General features: G+C 42.9%; 1 protein-coding gene across 8 annotated transcripts in view; it reads left to right on the forward strand.

Annotated features, from left to right (window-relative positions):
• Nucleotides 1–19,259, forward strand: part of eif4g3a (eukaryotic translation initiation factor 4 gamma, 3a) — a 91,181-nt gene that overhangs the window by 22,631 nt on the left and 49,291 nt on the right. For 5 of the 8 annotated variants that reach the window (XM_084062331.1, XM_084062334.1, XM_084062332.1 and 2 more), the window contains 6 exons: nucleotides 1,308–1,475; nucleotides 2,593–2,685; nucleotides 3,894–3,926; nucleotides 12,171–12,191; nucleotides 17,303–17,479; nucleotides 18,598–18,709. In XM_084062331.1, coding sequence (XP_083918457.1) covers nucleotides 1,308–1,475; nucleotides 2,593–2,685; nucleotides 3,894–3,926; nucleotides 12,171–12,191; nucleotides 17,303–17,479; nucleotides 18,598–18,709 — 604 coding nt within the window. The remainder of the gene's footprint in view (nucleotides 1–1,307; nucleotides 1,476–2,592; nucleotides 2,686–3,893; nucleotides 3,927–12,170; nucleotides 12,192–17,302; nucleotides 17,480–18,597; nucleotides 18,710–19,259) is intronic. The other 3 variants (XM_084062338.1, XM_084062335.1, XM_084062336.1) reach the window with 3 other exon arrangements.

Here is a 19,259-nt window from a genome sequence, read left to right on the forward strand (position 1 = left end):
CGAAAACGTGATCAAAGTATTGAGTCAAATGTCCCAATATGCTTGTGTGCTTTTTTGATCTTTTTGATAAGCAATCATCAGTACTGTCAATATAATAACTAATTGGGTAAAGGTCAATAAGACACATAGAAAAGACACACATGTTAGAAAATGTCATCACTTTACTTTAAAGGGCTTTTCAGACAGGAAGTGACAGATGCGCATATTAATGCATTTTCAATGAGAGGCGAGCGGGCAGATGGGAAGCTACGGGCAATCTTGACAGTCGGAGCGACAAGCGGGCGCACTCCCGTGAATCTGTCGCGTTCCGTGCTCGTTTCACGCACATGCACGCCCGTGACAAGACCTGGATTGTGGTCAACTGTTTTCCATGCGACGCTCTGTGGTTTGACACAGCTGAATCAGGTGTAAATCGCCTGCCGTTTACTCACGGAGTGATTGTCTGTCGGTGTACTCACATGAGAAGCGCAATGCAACCCTGTTGATCCAAGTGAGAACGCAGACGTTAAAATCCCAAGCAATACCTAGTCTCATATCACAATATCGTTATAATATATTGGCCAGCCCTAATACCTGGGACTACAGTAGATCTCTTTTATTTAACCATGATCATACAGACTCAAGTCTGTCTGGGTTCGCTTTGCTTCTCCATCACCCAAGTCCTCCCATCGGCATCAATCGCCGAGGCTTTTTCAGCCCCGGTCGATTCCATTGTGACAGGCATACTCAATCTACCGCAGATGGGTGGTGATTTTAATATGGGTTTTTCTCTGACCCAGATTTAGTTTGAGGCCCATGTAGTCCCTGCAGACATGCCACATCTCACAGCAGTATGGCTCAGAACAGCAGGCTGCAGGAGAAGGGCCAGGGCCCCCAATCTGAGTGAGCGACTGCCCAGCAGGCTACAGCACACAGCACAGTGCAGGTCCTCACCTCTGCACACATACTGGAGATAATCCCCCACAGCCTGAGCGCTTAATTTACATTCCTCAGTAGGAAGCGAGGGCTAATGACCTGTGGAATCCAGCCACCGCTCCATCCTTCCTGTGCACGGGCTTGTGTGTGTCTTGTATTGAATGTGTGCACGTGTTGTGGTGTTTCACAGTGTCCATCTGCTTTGCACTCTCTGCATGACTGTGCATTTCGATCAAGAGATTTGTGTATATATTATCTAGACTTTTTTTGTGTTGCATTGCCCTGGATGTGCCTTCGTAGCCAATGTGGAGGAATGTGGCTGGTGCCTTCTCGTGGCTACAGAGTTTCAACATGTCTCTAACTGACCATCTTGTGTGACCTCTCCTGCACAGGTACCCAGGCACGCTGGCCCGCCTTACACTGCTCACGACATCACAAAGGGACACCCTAATTTGGCGGGCACCCCGCCCGGCCATGCCCACTCCCCGGCGCTCTCTCAGGTATCAATACCCACGGCTTCCCCATATCGCTACCCTAAGGGCTGGGAGACAGGCGGAGGGGTGAGTTCGTAACCTTGTGTCTGCCGTCATCCTCTCTAGCATCTGTCTCTGTCTCTCAGATTCATCGATCTGTCCACCTGCCTGCCTTTTTTAGCATTTTTACTGACTGTATCGTTTTTTCACACCCTGTTTTTTCTATATGTTCATTCTCCATTTCATGTTTTTTTTACCGTTTTGAAATACAACGGCAAACCACGTGTGCATGACTGACATTATGTTAATGGTATTTGAAAGAATAGCTGATGGTCAACTCTGGACTGCACTGTAATAAACCTACATCCTGTGTGCCACTGGCCTTAGTTGAAGTTAAAAACCCATCGCTCTTGATGATGGATAGTCTGCAAGACATCAGCAGCTCACAATCAGCCGCTGTGCCTCCACTCGCCCGTCCGCTCTCTTGAGGAAATCCTCCATATAAAGGGTTAATCAATTAGTCACAAAGACAGCAAGTCAATTACATTGCCGCTGTTATGCCAGCTGCATTTCCCCCTGGCTGCCTCGCAAGCTAGAGCCTCTGTGACTCAGCTTTTTTGGAAGTGTGAGATGGTGCTGCGGCGGATAACTCAGTCGTTCCTCTTCTCTGTATCATGTTCTGCCTCACCTCTCCCACCCCACAGCACTCTAAGCCAGCACTACTCTCTCCCCAGCTTCCTATAAATAGTACTATCAGCATGCACAAACTTAAATTCTCTCAGCCATGCCAGCAATGGTTCACAGAACGGCAAGCAGAGATGGTCCCCACCCCTCTGTTCTTTTCTTTTGCACACACATGGAGGCACACAGGCTCATGGATGGTGTAGTTCTCACACATGGAGTCACAAAGGCTTTTGTCTGTTGTAGTCCTCAAGTACAACGATTTGCCCTCACTCGCCACATAACTTGTATCTGCTTATGTTTTGGTTTTTTTATGACATCCGACATGACCCGTTGTGTTGAGTGCTTAAAGTGGTACTGTGAATGTGTGAAATGTCTTTTGAAATAACTACAGACTTTGGGCTGTACATCATCTGACTCTCTGCACTTGGTCTGTCTCTCTCTTTTTGTCTCTCTCCTTCTGTCTTTATATTTATTTCTCTCTCCTGTACTTGCGTCTTTGTCCTTCCTTCCTTTTTGACAGTCTCCGTACAACCCTGGACAGAATGCTGTCTCTGCCCCTCTAGTGTATTCCCCCCAAGCGCAGCCAATGAATGCACAGCCACAGAGTCGCCCGGTAAGTACCCCTCCTCTTCCACTGTGTCTGTCCCGCTAGCGTCGACTTCGTAACATTGTCGAGGTCAGAGAACACAAACGGCATTGGGTTTCGCGATGGAGGACGGCTCATGTTTTCGAATAAGCACCCTAGAGCCCATCGAACGGGGGAACGACTTCAATGTGTCTTTAGCAGAGATGAATCTCACTGTTGGTTGTATCTGTTTCATGTGGTTTTGCCCTCATTCCCTCTCCAAGAAAGATGCTAATGATATTGACTGTACATTTTAGTTAGCAGACATGTCTCTACATGTAAGGACCAGTAAGAATTTTCTGTTTGGTTTGCTTGGTTCCTTCTCCAGAACTCTTAAGGGCTGTCAGACCTACTGTAGGTCAAATAGCATTTTGGAAATTATTCCAAAATGATTCCATAATTTTAACCACTCAACCATCACCACACGGTCTGTCACATCAGGACAACAATCAAAGGATTTTTTAAAGGGTCTACACCATGAATTTTGACTTTTCCTTCTGTTTTGTGTGTTTTTGGTCTCCCCTACCTCTCTTCTATCCCAAAAAATACCCCAGTGTGAGCACTCAGGCTTTCACAGCATATCTGGGGTTTTCTGTAAATTGGTCTCAAAACAGACCAAACTGATTTTCACCCAGACGTGATGTCACGTCTGGGACAATCCCTCCCGTTTTTTCAGTTCCAACTAAAAAAAAATCATTTTTTTTTTTTTTTTTTTACTTTTTCCACACAGAAACAGAACATGCATACAAACTGGCTCAATAGCGCCCCGTGCCAAACAGGACAATGTGGTATTGCAGGTGAAAGTGCTTTATAAGCCAGAGAGAAGTTAGTTGGAATGAGTATATCTGAGGCTTGATTTAGGCTCAAACCTTTTGAAAAACGTTTGAGGGACATAAACAATATGATATTAAATATTAAAAAAAATATATATTTGTGGTGTAGTCCCTTTAAAGTATAGCATAGTTATTAGAATATTTGCTTGAATGTAGACTTTGAGGGCCATGTTGTTTTTACATCAACAGAACGCTTTGTGGCTCTGTGCTGTTTACGTTTTATATTGCCAAACTTCTGCCCATCATTGTCTCATCTTTGTATTTGTCTCCCCTCTCGTGCTCTGTCTTCTCCTCTTCCTCTCCCTCTCTCTCTGCTTCACTGTGCAATCTTCTCACTTGACCCAACCTTCCTCCCTTCACCAGTTTGCCACGGGCCCTCGACCAACCCACCATCAGGTAATTTACCCCCCTACTGAACACCTCCCTCCTGCTCCTTTCTCTTACATCACCATCTCCATCAATCATCAAAGCTATTTGACTGGCAGCGGTTGGCAAACACCTGTTGGAAGATGGTGTCTGCTGGCCCTTTACCACTTGAACCCTAGCGTCCGTACTCTGGGGGCGAACATTCTGCAAAAACAGCAGATTTACAAGCTCACAACGCGTCACATTGCGACATGTTTGAGTTTGTAGATTGAGATTTGCCATTTTCTGCGAAATTATTTTGTCTAGCATAGACCTTTGGGCGACTCCTGCTAACTAATTATATAGGGTTTAAAGGAGTAGTTCACCCAAAAAAATATTTATTTTCTATCAATTACACACCCCATGAAGATTTTTTTATTTTTGTCGCATTCCTGAGCCAATAATTTGATGTCCGGCGGAGACTCAATTGACCTGGATTTGAGTCTCCCGCCAGTCAGCAAATTATTGGTTTAGGAATGTGACAAAAACTAAAACATGTAATTCATAGCAAATAGGTGATTTATTTGGGTGAACTTCTCCTTTAAGTGGTTAGAATGCCATAGATTGAGTTGGTGATGTTTTAGGCCTTTGTAAGGTTTTATGTGTAGTTGAATATATCCTATGTCTTTAATACTACTGCTAGGTGTCTTAAATTGTTTGTGTCTTATCACTGCCTGGTGATGCAAACCTCGCTGTGCTGCCCACACACATTTTACTTTTGGTGTCTGTGCTGTTATAAGGGTTATTCTTAATAGCATTAATAGAGTTAAAACATTCTGAACTTTTAATTTGGTAAAACCTGCAGTCAGTGGCCTCAGTGTAACAAGTTGTTAGGTTCACACAGGATGTGTCCCACTATGACTATTTTCTAGCCTATCTATCCTTGGCATACTCTCCCCCCAGTCTCCCTCTCCGAGCATACTGTATGTTTCTGAGATACGCTGTTAGTTAGGATTTATTTTTTACCCTGTAGTCTCATTCATTGCATTTGAAGTAGGAAAGGGAACTTGGTGAGATAAGGAGAGTGAGGCTGTACTGTACTATTTCACACTACCAATAATGGTATTACCAGTATTGCTACCAGTATCTGATTAGTACTATACCCCCAGAGCTAATCTGTATTCTTTATTACTTTCACGTAATGCTGTAGCCTATTTACATATAGCATATTGCAGCAGCAGCTGTAGGAGACCTGCCATTGGGTTGGGCATGCGAATGCTATGGCCTGTACAAGCACATTTAAAGTGCAGGGTATGCTCCTCTCTCCTGTCTTTCTATTTGAGAGTGTATTTTTCTCTTATAGTGTATTCTGCTCCCGCCTGTCTTTGAATCAGAGAGTGTGTGTTTCTCCTGTAGAGTATTTTATGCTGGTCTCTTCTGTCTTTGAATCAGAGAGTGTATGTTTCTCCTGTAGTGTATTTTATGCTGCTCTCTCCTGTCTTTGAATCAGAGAGCGTATGTTTCTCCTGTAGTGTATTTTATGCTGGTCTCTCCTGTCTTTGAATCAGAGACCGTATGTTTCTCCTGTAGTGTATTTTATGCTGCTCTCTCCCGTCTTTGAATCAGAGAGTGTATGTTTCTCCTGTAGTGTATTTTATGCTGCTCACTCCTGTCTTTGAATCAGAGAGTGTTTGTTTCTCCTGTAGAGTATTTTATGCTACTCTCTCCTGTCTTGGTATCAGAAAGTGTATCTTTCTCCATTAGTGTATGCGGCTCTCTCCTTACGTCTTTGTATCAGAGAACGTATCTTTCTCTTATAGTATATGCTGATCTCTCCTGTCTTTGTATTACAACATTGCATGGAATTTTAAAGGACCATACTGGTGGTCTGGCATGTTAAGCCAATTGTCTACAAATCAAAGTTTGACAAGAATTGGATTCAGTTATTATCAGTATGATATGAAAATCAACTTGCAGAGACTTGAAAGTTGTTTCACATAGGTAATCAAATGCATTCAGTTACATTGCTTGGTTATCTTTTTGTCAAAGTATGTTATCATTGCGTTTTAATGTATTTTATAAAGCGCAGATTGGTTTCAAAGTCTGGCCGAAAATATGAGATTCAAATGATTTATAAACAACACAATTTTAGCCAATGGTATTCAAATAATGTAATAAAAGTAATGTTTTAACGACTATGGAGAAAATGTAAAACTGCAAAAATAAGTAAAAGTATTTATGTAAGATATATTGCTGAAACTCTGTAGACAACGACACAAAGTGAAAGGAGTGTAGTCTTTAACAGTTGAACTTGCTGTCATTTTCCACAGGTCTCAGGTGTATGGTTGAGTTTTATTGCTTTGATTTAAAGTTTGTTTCAGCTTTTACCGCTTTGCAGTTTCCATTGATTTCAGTTCAAAAGTGGTGCTTATTGCTCAAACACAAGAGTTTGACTTGGCCATACTTTCTGGCTAAAAAAGCCTTTTCTTTTCAGACAGAAAGCACAACTAAACAGTTTCAGTTCTTTCTAACTCAATTTTGCTTGGCTTTACTGTACGTAATATAATCAAGGTGTGAGCTGTTTCATTTTTGGGGGAAGGTGGAGACGAGCTTTTCTTTTAAATCCAGTTTTATTACTTAAGGGAGTGGGTAGTTATAGGATTTGGTTAACCATAATATTTCCTGTGGGAAAGACAGTAAAGCCTATTAGTTGCCTTGGGGCAGATAGGCTATCCGTCCTATTTCTCTAGAGACTGTCACTAGAACTCTAGTGTCTATCCAAATTTCTCCAAGGCTTACATTGATGCGATTTGGGCATTCTCACTTTCTCTAGAACAGTTGACACTTGGTCAACTAAAAATATTAAGCTATAAAGAGCATGTGAGGGAGTTCATGACAGGTGGTATGCTATGTGAGGGTGGTGGTTTTTGGTGAACGATCATGACTCGTGATTTGGTCTTGGAGAGACCCGGAGATGCCCATGTCTGGGCACAGAACAATGATAAGTTCACCATTCTTGTTGGTCTACTGTATGTTTGTAGTGAACACCGGGGACACGCACGCACGCACGCACGCACGCGCGCACACACACACACACACACACACACACAGGTTTTTAAATGAGACTAATTTAAAGGCTGTTCCACCAAGAATTCTATATAACTATATAATAACTATATAATAACTATATTTGTTTTAAAATATCCTTCTAACTCATACAGATGGAAGAGTCCACACAACAACTATGATGACATCACTGGTAAATGTCATTGGCATCACTTTCAGAACAATAGAAACACTGACAGCCAATCAAAATCCATCAAAATGTAATACAGGGTGTCGCATTCGAACTGTTATTATTGTAAAGCACTTTGTAACTTGTTTTTGAAAGGCGCTATATAAATAAAGTTATTATTATTAGTCTCCGCCAGGAGAGTATTGTTTTCACTTTCTAAATATGACACACCGATTGGTCAAGCCTCACGTGACACGTGACAATACGGTGAAATACTGTGATCCGATTGGCTAGTGACGCATAGCGGCCTATAAATACATGGCGTCACTTTGACAGTGTCTGCGCCACTGTCAAAGTGAGGTAAGACAGGAACCATCACGAAATGGCTGAGAAATGGTGGATACTGTAACAATTAGATAGGATACATAATTGGCAGATAGGACAGATAGGACACTTATATAGACAGGAGGGATATGACACTTACACAGACAGGACGGATAGGACACTTACAGTATACAGACAGGACGGATAGGACACTTATACAGACAGGACGGATAGGACACTTATACAGACAGGACGGATAGGACACTTATACAGACAGGACGGATAGAACACTTACACAGACAGGACGGATAGGACACTTACATAGACAGGACGGATAGGACACTTATACAGACAGGAGGGATAGGACACTTACACAGACAGGACGGATAGGACACTTACACAGATAGGACGGATAGGACACTTACATAGACAGGACGGATAGCGGCCTATAAATACATGTGTCACTTTGAAAGAGTCATAAGCCAGATTCCAATACCGAAAATCTCGGCCACTCTCTCACTCCCACTCGGTCACTCCGACTTCGAACCGGAAGTAGTCGCGGTCCAGGAGGCGAGTGGAGTCGAGTGGAGGAGGCGAGGAGGCTCTCCACTTCCGCATTGAGCGAGTGTACATCAAGTGTATCCTCGACCACTCTCAACAGCTCCTCCGCGGCAGACTTCCGCATCACGTGTACACTTATTGTCTCCGCCAGGAGACTTTGTTTTCACTTTCTAAATATGACACACCGATTGGTCAAGCCTCACGTGACACGTGACAATACAGTGAAATAGTGTGATCTGATTGGCTAGTGACGTATAGCGGCCAATAAATACATGGTGTCACTTTGAAAGAGTCTGTGCCTCCTTCAAAGTGAGGTAAGACAGGAACCATCACGAAATGGCTGAGAAATGGTGGATACTGTAACAATTAGATAGGATACATAATTGGACAGATAGGACACTTACATAGACAGGAGGGATATGACACTTACACAGACAGGACGGATAGGACACTTATACAGACAGGACGGATAGGACACTTACACAGACAGGACGGATAGGACACTTATACAGACAGGACGGATAGGACACTTACACAGACAGGACGGATAGAACACTTACACAGACGGGACGGATAGGACACTTACATAGACAGGACGGATAGGACACTTATACAGACAGGAGGGATAGGACACTTACACAGACAGGACGGATAGGACACTTACACAGATAGGACACTTACATAGACAGGACGGATAGGACACTTACATAGACAGGACGGATAGGACACTTACACAGACAGGACGGATAGGACACTTACACAGACAGGACGGATAGGACACTTACATAGACAGGACGGATAGGACACTTACATAGACAAGACGGATAGGACACTTACATAGACAGGACGGATAGGACATAATAATTAGAACATAAGAAGTAGAACATTCACAGAAGTAGAACATTCCCAACATTCCCAACACAAGTCTGCTGGCGGAGACTTGTGCTCCGAGGAGCACTTTTTTTAGTTATTATTATTATTATTCAACATGTTTACAGAACCGAAGTCTGACATCACTGCCACTAGAGGCAGCTAGAGTTATTTTATGTATTGAAAGTCCCATAGGCAAATCTTAGATGGCGTCAAATAAGAACTTTGTTAATCTAGAGCTCTTCACGGGTCCCCCGATTTCGAAAATACCCGACAGGACCCGAGACGGATCCGTGTTTTATCACAATCACTCGGGCCGGGTCGGAATCGATGCTATTGCCTCGGAACTCTGGTCTGTCTATCATTATGTGTAATACCCGAGTGGATCCGAGAAGACCCGTAGTATGCCTACTATGTGTGTGTGCGCGGCTGCACTGATCAGGAGAGAAACGCAATGAAGTGCTATTTAACAAGTTAAGTTAGACTGACCTAGGATCAGGTTAGTGAAGCAGCGACATGAATAGCTGTGCATCTTGTGTGGTGATTATGCTGGTTTAGGATCAGATTACTGCAGTGCAAAAAGAAAAAGTTGAGCCAGCTGCCAGGCTGATTGCAAAACACCGGCGTGCAAAGCTTTGATCATAAAATGGTCATTGGTCAATAGGTCTGCTATTATTTCATAAAGTCCACATTTATTTACAAAGAAAACCTTTTGTCACGCATATTAGATTATACCTCTGTGCATATTTATTTATTTCGTTTCATATGCGATTTTTTGAAGGGGTGTCTGGGGTCGGGTCTATCTCGGAACTAATCGGATCTCTGAACAAATTTCACGGGGCCAATTAGGTTCCGGTTCTGGAAGAAAACAAAAGAGTTGTGGAATGGCTCGGAATCAGACCAAATTTCTCTGGACCCGTAAAGAGCTCTACTGTGTTCCAAAAATAAACAAATCAAGTCAAAGAAACCATGCATTTCAATACATTTAGACCATGACTAGACCCAGACTCTTCGCCTTAACCATCCCTTTAGGGAAGATTTAAAAGAATCATAGGAACTGTTACTCTTATTACGTTGACAAATGTAATTCAATATCATAAACGACACAGAGTCACATACTTGACAAAATCCCGGGCTGATTTGTTTATTTTTTGCAACACAGCTCTTATATGACGTCATGTTATCTAAGATTTTGCGTATGGGATTTCCAATACAAAAAATAACTCTGTGACCCCAGGGGTAGTGGGAGTGACGTCAGGACTTCGGTACCCTATTATCGTTTATCAGTGTGGATGCTCACATTATTATCGTTATAGTTAGCTTTATAGTTATCATTCTCGGTGTGGACGGCCCTGAATATGTCCAACCATTTTCACCTTCTGGATGGGTCAGAGTTGGTCCTTTTTTCTCTTCATCTTTTGAACAGACTATAAATAGTGTGGTGCCTCAGTATGTCCAGTCCCTTTGCTGGCACCAGTGTGTGTGTGTGTGTGTGTGTGTCTCACACACACACACACACACACACACACACACACACACACACACACACACACACACACACACACACACACACACACACACACACAGTGCATGCCCTGGCTGTCACAAACTGGCGCTGGGCTCTCTTGTGCCGCCACGGAAGTGGAGTCGGAAAGCAGATGAAGCCAAACAATGGCCTATTATGCTGTTAGAGAAAACTGGCCTTGTCCCCCCCACCCACCTACCCACCAACACGCACACAGAAAGACACTCAAATGTACAATGAGCAGTTGCATACAGAGATCTGGAAATTCATTCATCTGCGTCGCCGCCTTTCCCTGAATGAAACTAAACTGCTCTTTCACACTTTTCTATCCACTCGCCACTGTAACTTAAACTACCATCTCTGGAGTCAGATTTAGTGTTTGAGTGTTTGTATGTCTGTTGTCCAAAAGGTCAAAACCAACGGAAATCAGTCACCACTCACCGCTTGAACAATTTGTTGTATGCTCTAGAGAGACGAATGCCTCCTCAGAGTGTAAATCCCCACCACACACACACACACGTTTACTCTCTACTAGGCCCCCTTTTCCCCAAAATCTGTGGTAATTTGCTGGGCTCAAAGGCAGAAAGGTCACGGCAATATATTAGCATAATTCTTTTTGCTGTGTTAACTGTATCACTTGCACAGAATATGGGTTAGGATGACGATGTCATGCTGGCCTTTTTCGAGATCAGTAGAGCTGGCGTGCTCAAGTCACCCTGGCATAGAAAATGATAACTACTTATTCCCGGTGCCTAGCTTATACAGCTGGCAGAGTCAGCGGTCTACAGTATAGCTCTGCTTAATGTGTTTGCTGTGCTACTGCATGATGCCAGGGCAAAACAAACATGGGCCAATTCAGAAAGTAGGAAATGGTTCATGTCGGGACAAATCTCAAGGTACCACCTGATTATTTCACTGCTACAAAATCTCTCTCTGTGTCTTTGAATAGAACGTTTGTTTAAACGGTTGTTGATTAGCAGGGTAACCTTCTATGACCTTGGGGAGAGTACATTAAGTGTGGGCAGAGGCAGTGAATCGAATCTTAAGAAATGCATGGCTGACACTGAACACAGAGTTTGTTTTTCCTAACACCTGAAAATGTGATTCTTTTGGCGATAAGGTTTTCATCAATAGCAGCAATTCTATTATTCCCTGAATGTAGTCTTGTCAATCGCTACCAGAGCAATGTAACGACACCCGGCAAGCTCCAGGTCATGGATGGTGGGGTCCAGTCCTTCTCGACACCCTCTCTGTGTTGCTAAGTCATCGTTGTGGGAGACAGGCCGGTCCACACTGGGCCTGGAAAACAACACGTTGTCAAAGCCAGGGGCAGACAGGCATGCAGGCTCAGCCTGCACAAATAGCAGCACAAGGCGTCACCCCTTGGGACATAGTGTGCATGAGAAAAATGTGTGTGTGTGTGCGTGTGGACGTAAGTGAATGAGTGAAATAGTAAGCTCATATGTTGGGGTGGGAAATAACCACCAGCTTGCAGCCAAATGCTAGTAAAATGTGACTGGTGCTGGTAAGCTTCCTGCCACTGGAAGGTAACCAACTATTGTGTGAGATTCTCCTCTCCTATGCAGCCAGGGATCATACAGTATTTGACTCGAGAGATGAAGTGCCTTGCGAATTTCGGAAACAACCAGCCACTTTGTGATGTAGCTAATAACCCATGGTAGTTTCCCACCCTGATGTGTTTGTGAATGATTGCCTGCTGTGATGTAATGGGTGCAGTTTCCCAATGGCTTTTCTCTTTTTCCTGCTTTCAACACTCAAGGGAGGATTCAGGCCCATTCAGGTAATATTTGACTCTACATCAGAAATCTCTGCAGATCTGCATGGCATGATGAAGACCCACCCCCACCACCCCGACACTGGTCCTAACCCCCCTGCTTTTAACCCTTTACCCTCTAAAGACCCTAGCTGGGATTACCCATGCACTACTACTGCGTATGTCCAGTAGAAAGGACACATTTTGTCATCAGTCTAACCCTCTTTTCAACCTGTACTTGTCAGCTTAATTTCCTTTCCTCCATTTCTTCCCCGATTCAATGCGAATGTATCTGTTTAATTTGAATGAACAGCATGCAGAATGACGGATAATTACTGTACCTATTTCTTTTTGTTATTTTTGCGGGGTAGATGGCATTTCTGTTCCTATAACACCTCTTTTCTTGAATGAGAAAATATTAAGTCCTTTAGTAGATGTGCTTTCTTTGTTGAAGAGGTCAGTATTACCTTGTCTAGATTATGTAAGCCTAACTTACTGGTCACCAAAATTCTCCGTCTCGTGCCTCATATTTCTCTTGTATTTGTTTGTTATTATTACTGAGACTTCCTCACACCACATGTTTGTTTTGTGGATTGATGGTAATGAACTGCTTCCTGGCTATTTCCCGGGTTCCACAGGGCTCTATTACAGGCTGTTTTACAGCATTGTTTGTTCTGTCCTCCTTGACTATACTATACTTCAGTGTACTGTGACCGTGGTTGGGTGTCTCCAGCTCAAGCCCTCACTGTTTGGATCTCAGTCACAGCTGTCGGACATTCATCTCCGTAGTGCACACATTGATTCACCCATTCAATCCGGAAACGCATCCGTGTCATTTTAAGATTTCTTTGGCTATTCAAAAATAGCAGATATACAAGCTCATAGCGTGATGAGCTTGTAGATATGCTGTTTTTGAAAAATTGGAGAATTTGTGCAAATCTTTGAATACATCTACATTTTTAACTCAAATATCCCCCCCCCCCCCATCTCAAAATATATTGAGGTGGGGGGGGGGGCTCCGTGAACAAATGCATATCATTGGGGGTCCTTGCCATGAAAAAGTTTGAGCACCACTGATATATAACAACATATGTTTTTAAAAAAAACTGTTAGGATTTAGAAGACATTTGTAGAATCCTCAGAAGCAAAACATTTAAAAGATTTAGCCAAAGAAATCTAAAAATGACACACGGATGCTTTCCCGTTCTTAATGGATTAAAGTACCGACAAAGAAATTATATAGACTGCACTATACTGACATGGCTTAATAATGATAATATGGACACCACTCCTGTGTGGTATTTTATTTGTCACTGTACATTTGCACATGTGTGTCGTCAAATTTGTCCTCTGCAATTACCCTTCCTAGCTATTAGGAGCATTGGGCTACGAGGGACAGCGCCCAGGGAACAGGGGTAACCTCTGGGAAACCTTGTGTTTCCCAGATGGACTCTCTAGTCTCTACCCATTCAGCTATGGTCGTAATGGATAATTGTTGCTTTTTTTTTGCTCTTTCTATCTGCCAGGAGATCTTGCATTCGCCCGTGTGTGTGTGTCTGTCCGCAGCTAATTAGGTTCCATTGGGTTGATCAGCATCACATTTCTTGTGCACACTGCCAGCAGGCACACAAAACCTAATTTCTCGTTTTTTACTTCAGATTGATCAATGAAAACTATGCCCTTACTTTATTATCAATAATCACAGAGCAATCATTCCTCCAGGCTATGGGATAAGCATCCCACTACTAACTAGCCAATTACAGCGTCCCTCTGGCTTATGGGATGTACCGGAACTAGCCAATCAGACGTGCAAGTGTGCCGGTCCAAGCCGACATTAGATTAAAACCAAAATATACATTATAAATGTGACAACATACCCCAAAATCCCCAAATTACAAATTTAATGTCCATACCGGTGTGACTCTGTCCGAGTCGTAAGTCAGACAAAATGAGAGTGGTTTACAATGATGTGCATGAGAGAGACTATGTAAGCCTAATCGCGACTTTCATGGCTCTAGGTAGACATTTACCTACATAGTAATAAATGGGTAGGTATTATTTTTAGGACATGCCTCCTGGCGGAGATTGGCACTCTACTTAGCGCCTTTCTTGTTTTGGGATGTGCTCTCTTTGACAGAACTAAATGACAAACTGAAATGTATGCTGCTTCCCCATGCAGAGGCGAGCAAAAAAAAAAAACGTTTCATTGATTTGTAACGTGTAGTCAACAGCAGCCAATGTAGTCATATCATCATGGGGATATTTTCCATGACCCGTGCTCTACGATGCGTGAAAAAAATATGTTGTTACCACCTGATAAACACCGGCCTCACCTTGTTTGACATAGAACACACATTCAACACAGTCATGTTCTTCAATTCTGTGCCATTACAATTCCACCCCTTCAGAAACCCACAGCGGTGGCAGCTGCATTTTCTGATTACTGCTAGCAGCAGGATGCAGGTGGGCTGTCTTGTAACCAAAAGGTCACAGTCTTGATCCTTCCAATAGCCTAATGTTAATTAGTGACCATCGTGTAACAGAATCGTCTTTCGTTCAGGCTCTGCCTGCTTAAGCACTGCTGCAGGAATGAGATCTGCCAAAGTGTCTTTGAGCGAGATGCAAAAGCCCCACCTGCTCACTGTGCTCAGCCATTGACAGTCTGTCTGAAAAGCGACATGCCTAAATGTAAATGGCACCGTAAAATAAAGTGGAGCCTGGCTTCCATTCATATTGGTGAGCCTATGTCTGTTTTATAGACCCTCCAGAAAAATGCGATTATGCGATCGCATAATTTACCGCATAATCAGCAAAATGGCGCATAATTATGCGGGGGTACATTTTTTTCCCAAAGGGCTGCATCACATCGCATTGCATAATATGCGCATCGCATCACATAATATGCGCATAGCATCACATATATGCGCATCGCATAGCATCGCATAATATGTGCATCGTATCGCATAGCATCGCATAATATGCACATCGCATTATGTGAAAGCAGATACACAAGCTCATAGCGCGATGAGCTTGTAGATCTGCTATTTTTGAAAAATGGTGAGAATTTGTGCAAATCTTTGAATATATATATTTTTAACTCAAAAATGAAATATGCGGCGCATATTCTCGCACATTTCGCAACTTTTAGCATATTTCACAACTTTCCGAATATTCTGCAACTTCACGCAATTTCACTGCATAAAATCACATAAAAACCCTGCATTTTCATCGCAAAATCTAGGATTTTAGCCTGCAAAATCTAGGATTTTAGCCTGCAAAATCTAGGATTTTAGCCTGCATAATCAAGGATTTTAGCCTGCATGATCAAGGATTTTAGCCTGCATGATCAAGGATTTGTGCCCGTGTTTTTCTCGAGGGTCTAGTTTTAGCTGGCAGTTGTGAAGATGCTGTGTTTTTTTACCAGCCATGTGGTGAGTTACAGTAGTGTGGCATGTAATGGGCGAGGATACGTTGATGTACGGGCACCTCCTCTGTTCGGACACGGTAGACTGGTTAGACACACCGTCTGTACCCTCCTGGAGACCGTACTGTAGCTCTATTAACAAAAGCTACAGGAACAAACCGTCTGACTAAAAGTTTAAAGGTCGGGAGTTTGCAGTTGCCCACTTCCCATGAATTCCTTTCAAGAGAGAATAGCCTAGTGTTTCAGTAGTCGGTGTGGTTTTTCCTGGTTTTGTCTCTGGATCTGTAGCGAGTTTCAGATAAGATCGGTGGCTCAGAATAACATAAAAGCCCAAACCTGAATTGAACTCATCCACCCGGTTGAATCAATCATTACACAGCATTCATTTTGGCAATGGAATTTTTCCGTATGCGCTTGTATTTCACAGTGCTAATTGTCCCTTTCCTCTGACCTGATGGTACAGGGTCAAACAGGAGACCAGTGGGAGGGCGTTGGACCTTAAGCTAATGTGTTAATGAGAGACATTACGATCAGAGTCATCAGACATTAATTACCATATAGTATCTTAATAAGTGCTTTGCACTGCACACAAGAGGACATTTGGAGAATGTGTACATTTGTGAGTTTGGATGCAATACGTTTTGGCCATAACATGTATTACTGCGTCTGCATTGTTTGCATGATGAAGCAACATGCATTTGGGTGACATGGGTGAGCCTTCAAATACTTCCCTGGAACTGTGACCAGACTGACCACCACAGCTAAAACGATTGTCTAGGTTTGAATCCTGAGCCGCTGACAAAGTGTATTAGGCCCCATAGTGAAGTCACCTAACTTTTGAACCTCTCATGCGTTGGGGGTTTGTTGGTGTAGCATTCATTGAATTTTCACAATACAGCGTAGGCATCGCACACTTTTAACCACATTAACTTTAGCATCGCTTTTCTGGGAAAATTGCAGATCTGCAAGATCAGATGTTGTGAGTTTGTAGATTTTGAGAAGTGATTTGTTGTAGAGGGGGAAAAAAGGATGAGACTCCTGGGGGACCCCGGTCAAACAAGTATATAGGGTGTAAGTGGTTAAGATAACACGTCATTGTACACAGACAGACTCCTTACCACTTCAACCCTGGCATCCTTATTCTGGGGGGAATATTTGCCAAAAATGGTCGATCTGTAATCTCACAACGTGGCACAATGCATTGTGAGCTTGTAGATCAGCTATTTTTGGCAAAGAGATGATGGCCCTGTCTTGCTCGCTGTCTTACCCCTTATGCTTAAACTTTTTAGTCATTTTTTGCTATTTTTAAAAACATTTTTAAATAGTTCAAATAGACGATCTACGTTATCACGTTGTGAGCTTGTAGATCTATTTGCACTATTTTAAAATGTTTTTCTAAAATAGTAAAAAATGCCTAAAAAGTTTAGGCATAAGGGGCAAGGCAGGACACAAGATAGGGCCCACTGCGTAGAAGAAAGTGAGTGCCTTAGTGCCTTTTGTCACTCGGTGTGGACTGCAAAGAGGACCAAGTACAGAGCCAACTCAGGTCCAGTTTGCTAAGTATAGAGGGTTTAAGATATGCATGCTGAGAGAAGACTGTTCTAAGTGTAATAGTATTTTTTTTTGTCTGTTCTCTAACATCTGTGCTGAGATTTTTTTTTACAATTGTCACATTTCTTCGCTCTGTCTTTCTCTCTCCCTCTCACATTCTCAGTTTTTCCAGAGGGCCCAGATGCAGACTGCACGGCCCACTCTCCAGACCAACACGCAATCCTTACGGCCTGGTTCACAGACCCCCACGGCCGTCTATCCCCCTAATCAACCCATTATGATGACCATGGCCCCCATGCCTTTCCCTTCCCCACAGGCTCCACAGTACTACATCCAACAGGTGAGACCAAGGTGTTACGTATGAAACAATTAATTGAATGATCAATAAATTGATCAACAAAATCAGATTACCTTTTAGCAGTAAAACAGTTGGTTTAACGATGCGTCGTTAACATTTTTTACAACTTAACAAGATTCCATAAAATGAAAAAGTACGGTTTTGAATGCTGTGTAAACATATTAAGTCATTTCAACATGTTTGGGTTCATAATAATGTGCAGCATATGGTACTTTAATACCATATTTTACCATCTTTTATTATAAATTGTTTGGTTGATTGGACACTAGAAGTGTTGCCATCTTTATTGTAGTTCGGACATCATTGCAAACACCTCTCTCCTTTGGGAGAGACTTAAAAATCATGCATTGCAGCTTTAAGACTCACTTTCTAGTTTTTCCTCTGTAATTTAATGTGCAAGTGCCCGAGGGGTAATTCTATTGCATTTCATTTCATTCCCAGTTGTGGTTCTGCACACACGTTGCATTTCTACAAGCATTTTTATTTGGTTACTTAAGCATTGCTTACACATCCATTTCCAACATTAAAACTGTACTTCTTTGTGTTGCAGTGGGAAATTAGTCTAAATTACGCTTTAATCCATTATCTTTCTTTAGCTGTGATAATTAGCTTGCTGTGGTTCCACCCCATTGTGGAATGAATACAGAAGAAACACTGGGGTTTGGTTACAGCTGGCAGGGCTCAGATTCAGCCGATTTACTAGACATACACTGAGCCAGTCTTTCTTAGAAAGAGGAGGCCTCCTCCAACAAATTGGTTAAGGTTTGTGTTGGGTGTTATACCACGGTACTTTGCATTATAGTACGAAAATGTTCTATATGAGATCAAATTTGGAGTATCCGGTGATATGAGCAGGACAAATATCAATTTGTAGAATGCCACAAAGGTGAAAGTTTAAAAAAAGAGACTAAAGAGTGTCAGAAGTTACAAATCACTATGATGGAATCAAAGATGTAAAGTGTAAATGAGCCAAAAAATACTACGCATAAGATTCCCACCAGGGCATGAGCAGAATTTCAAATGTGAAATATCTGGCAACTGTAGAGTGCTCACCAGTCATATCATGTACTTAGTGAAATATTTGTCCTCTCTCCTTACAGTATCGGCACAGCACTCCCTATGTGGGCCCTCCACAGCAGTATTCAGTACAGCCCCCTGGGTCCGGAACATTCTACCCTGGACCAGGGCCAGGGGAGTACCCTGCCCCATATCGTGAGTTATCTGTCCCACACACACACACACACACACACACACACACACACACACACTCACACTTACACTTACACTTACACTCACACTCACACATCACAGTTCATAAAACATCAACTGATGCACAAACTTGGACACATCATCAGTGTTGTTTCCTGGAGTCACTGGGTGTTTCGGGTCTTGCAACAGACACCCTCTTCAGGCGACCCGACCGAGGTTGATGAGACGGTGACCCCGGCCTGTGTCCAAGTGGCATGCTACTGCCCCCACTGTCTCTTGGGGGTTAGAGACAGTGCTAATTAGGGGTTAGGGTTAGCCTGGCACTAGCCAGACCGACAACACGGATCCACTCACACTTGGAACGTATGTGAGTGAATCCACGCTATCTGTCTATATTGTCTGGCCAATCCCAGGCAAGGTTAGGTGAGATGTTGCAGCAGGTTTTGGCCACACTAGGAGGCTCTAGGCACTGTGGGTTGCCTCCGGGCCTGGCTCACATAGTATCCCTACACCCATGACACATTGAAATATTAATTCCATTTACAACAGCATA

This window comes from Gymnoscopelus microlampas, assembly GCF_963454915.1.
Source record: "Gymnoscopelus microlampas genome assembly, chromosome: 7".
NCBI classification, from domain to species: Eukaryota; Metazoa; Chordata; class Actinopteri; order Myctophiformes; family Myctophidae; genus Gymnoscopelus; species Gymnoscopelus microlampas.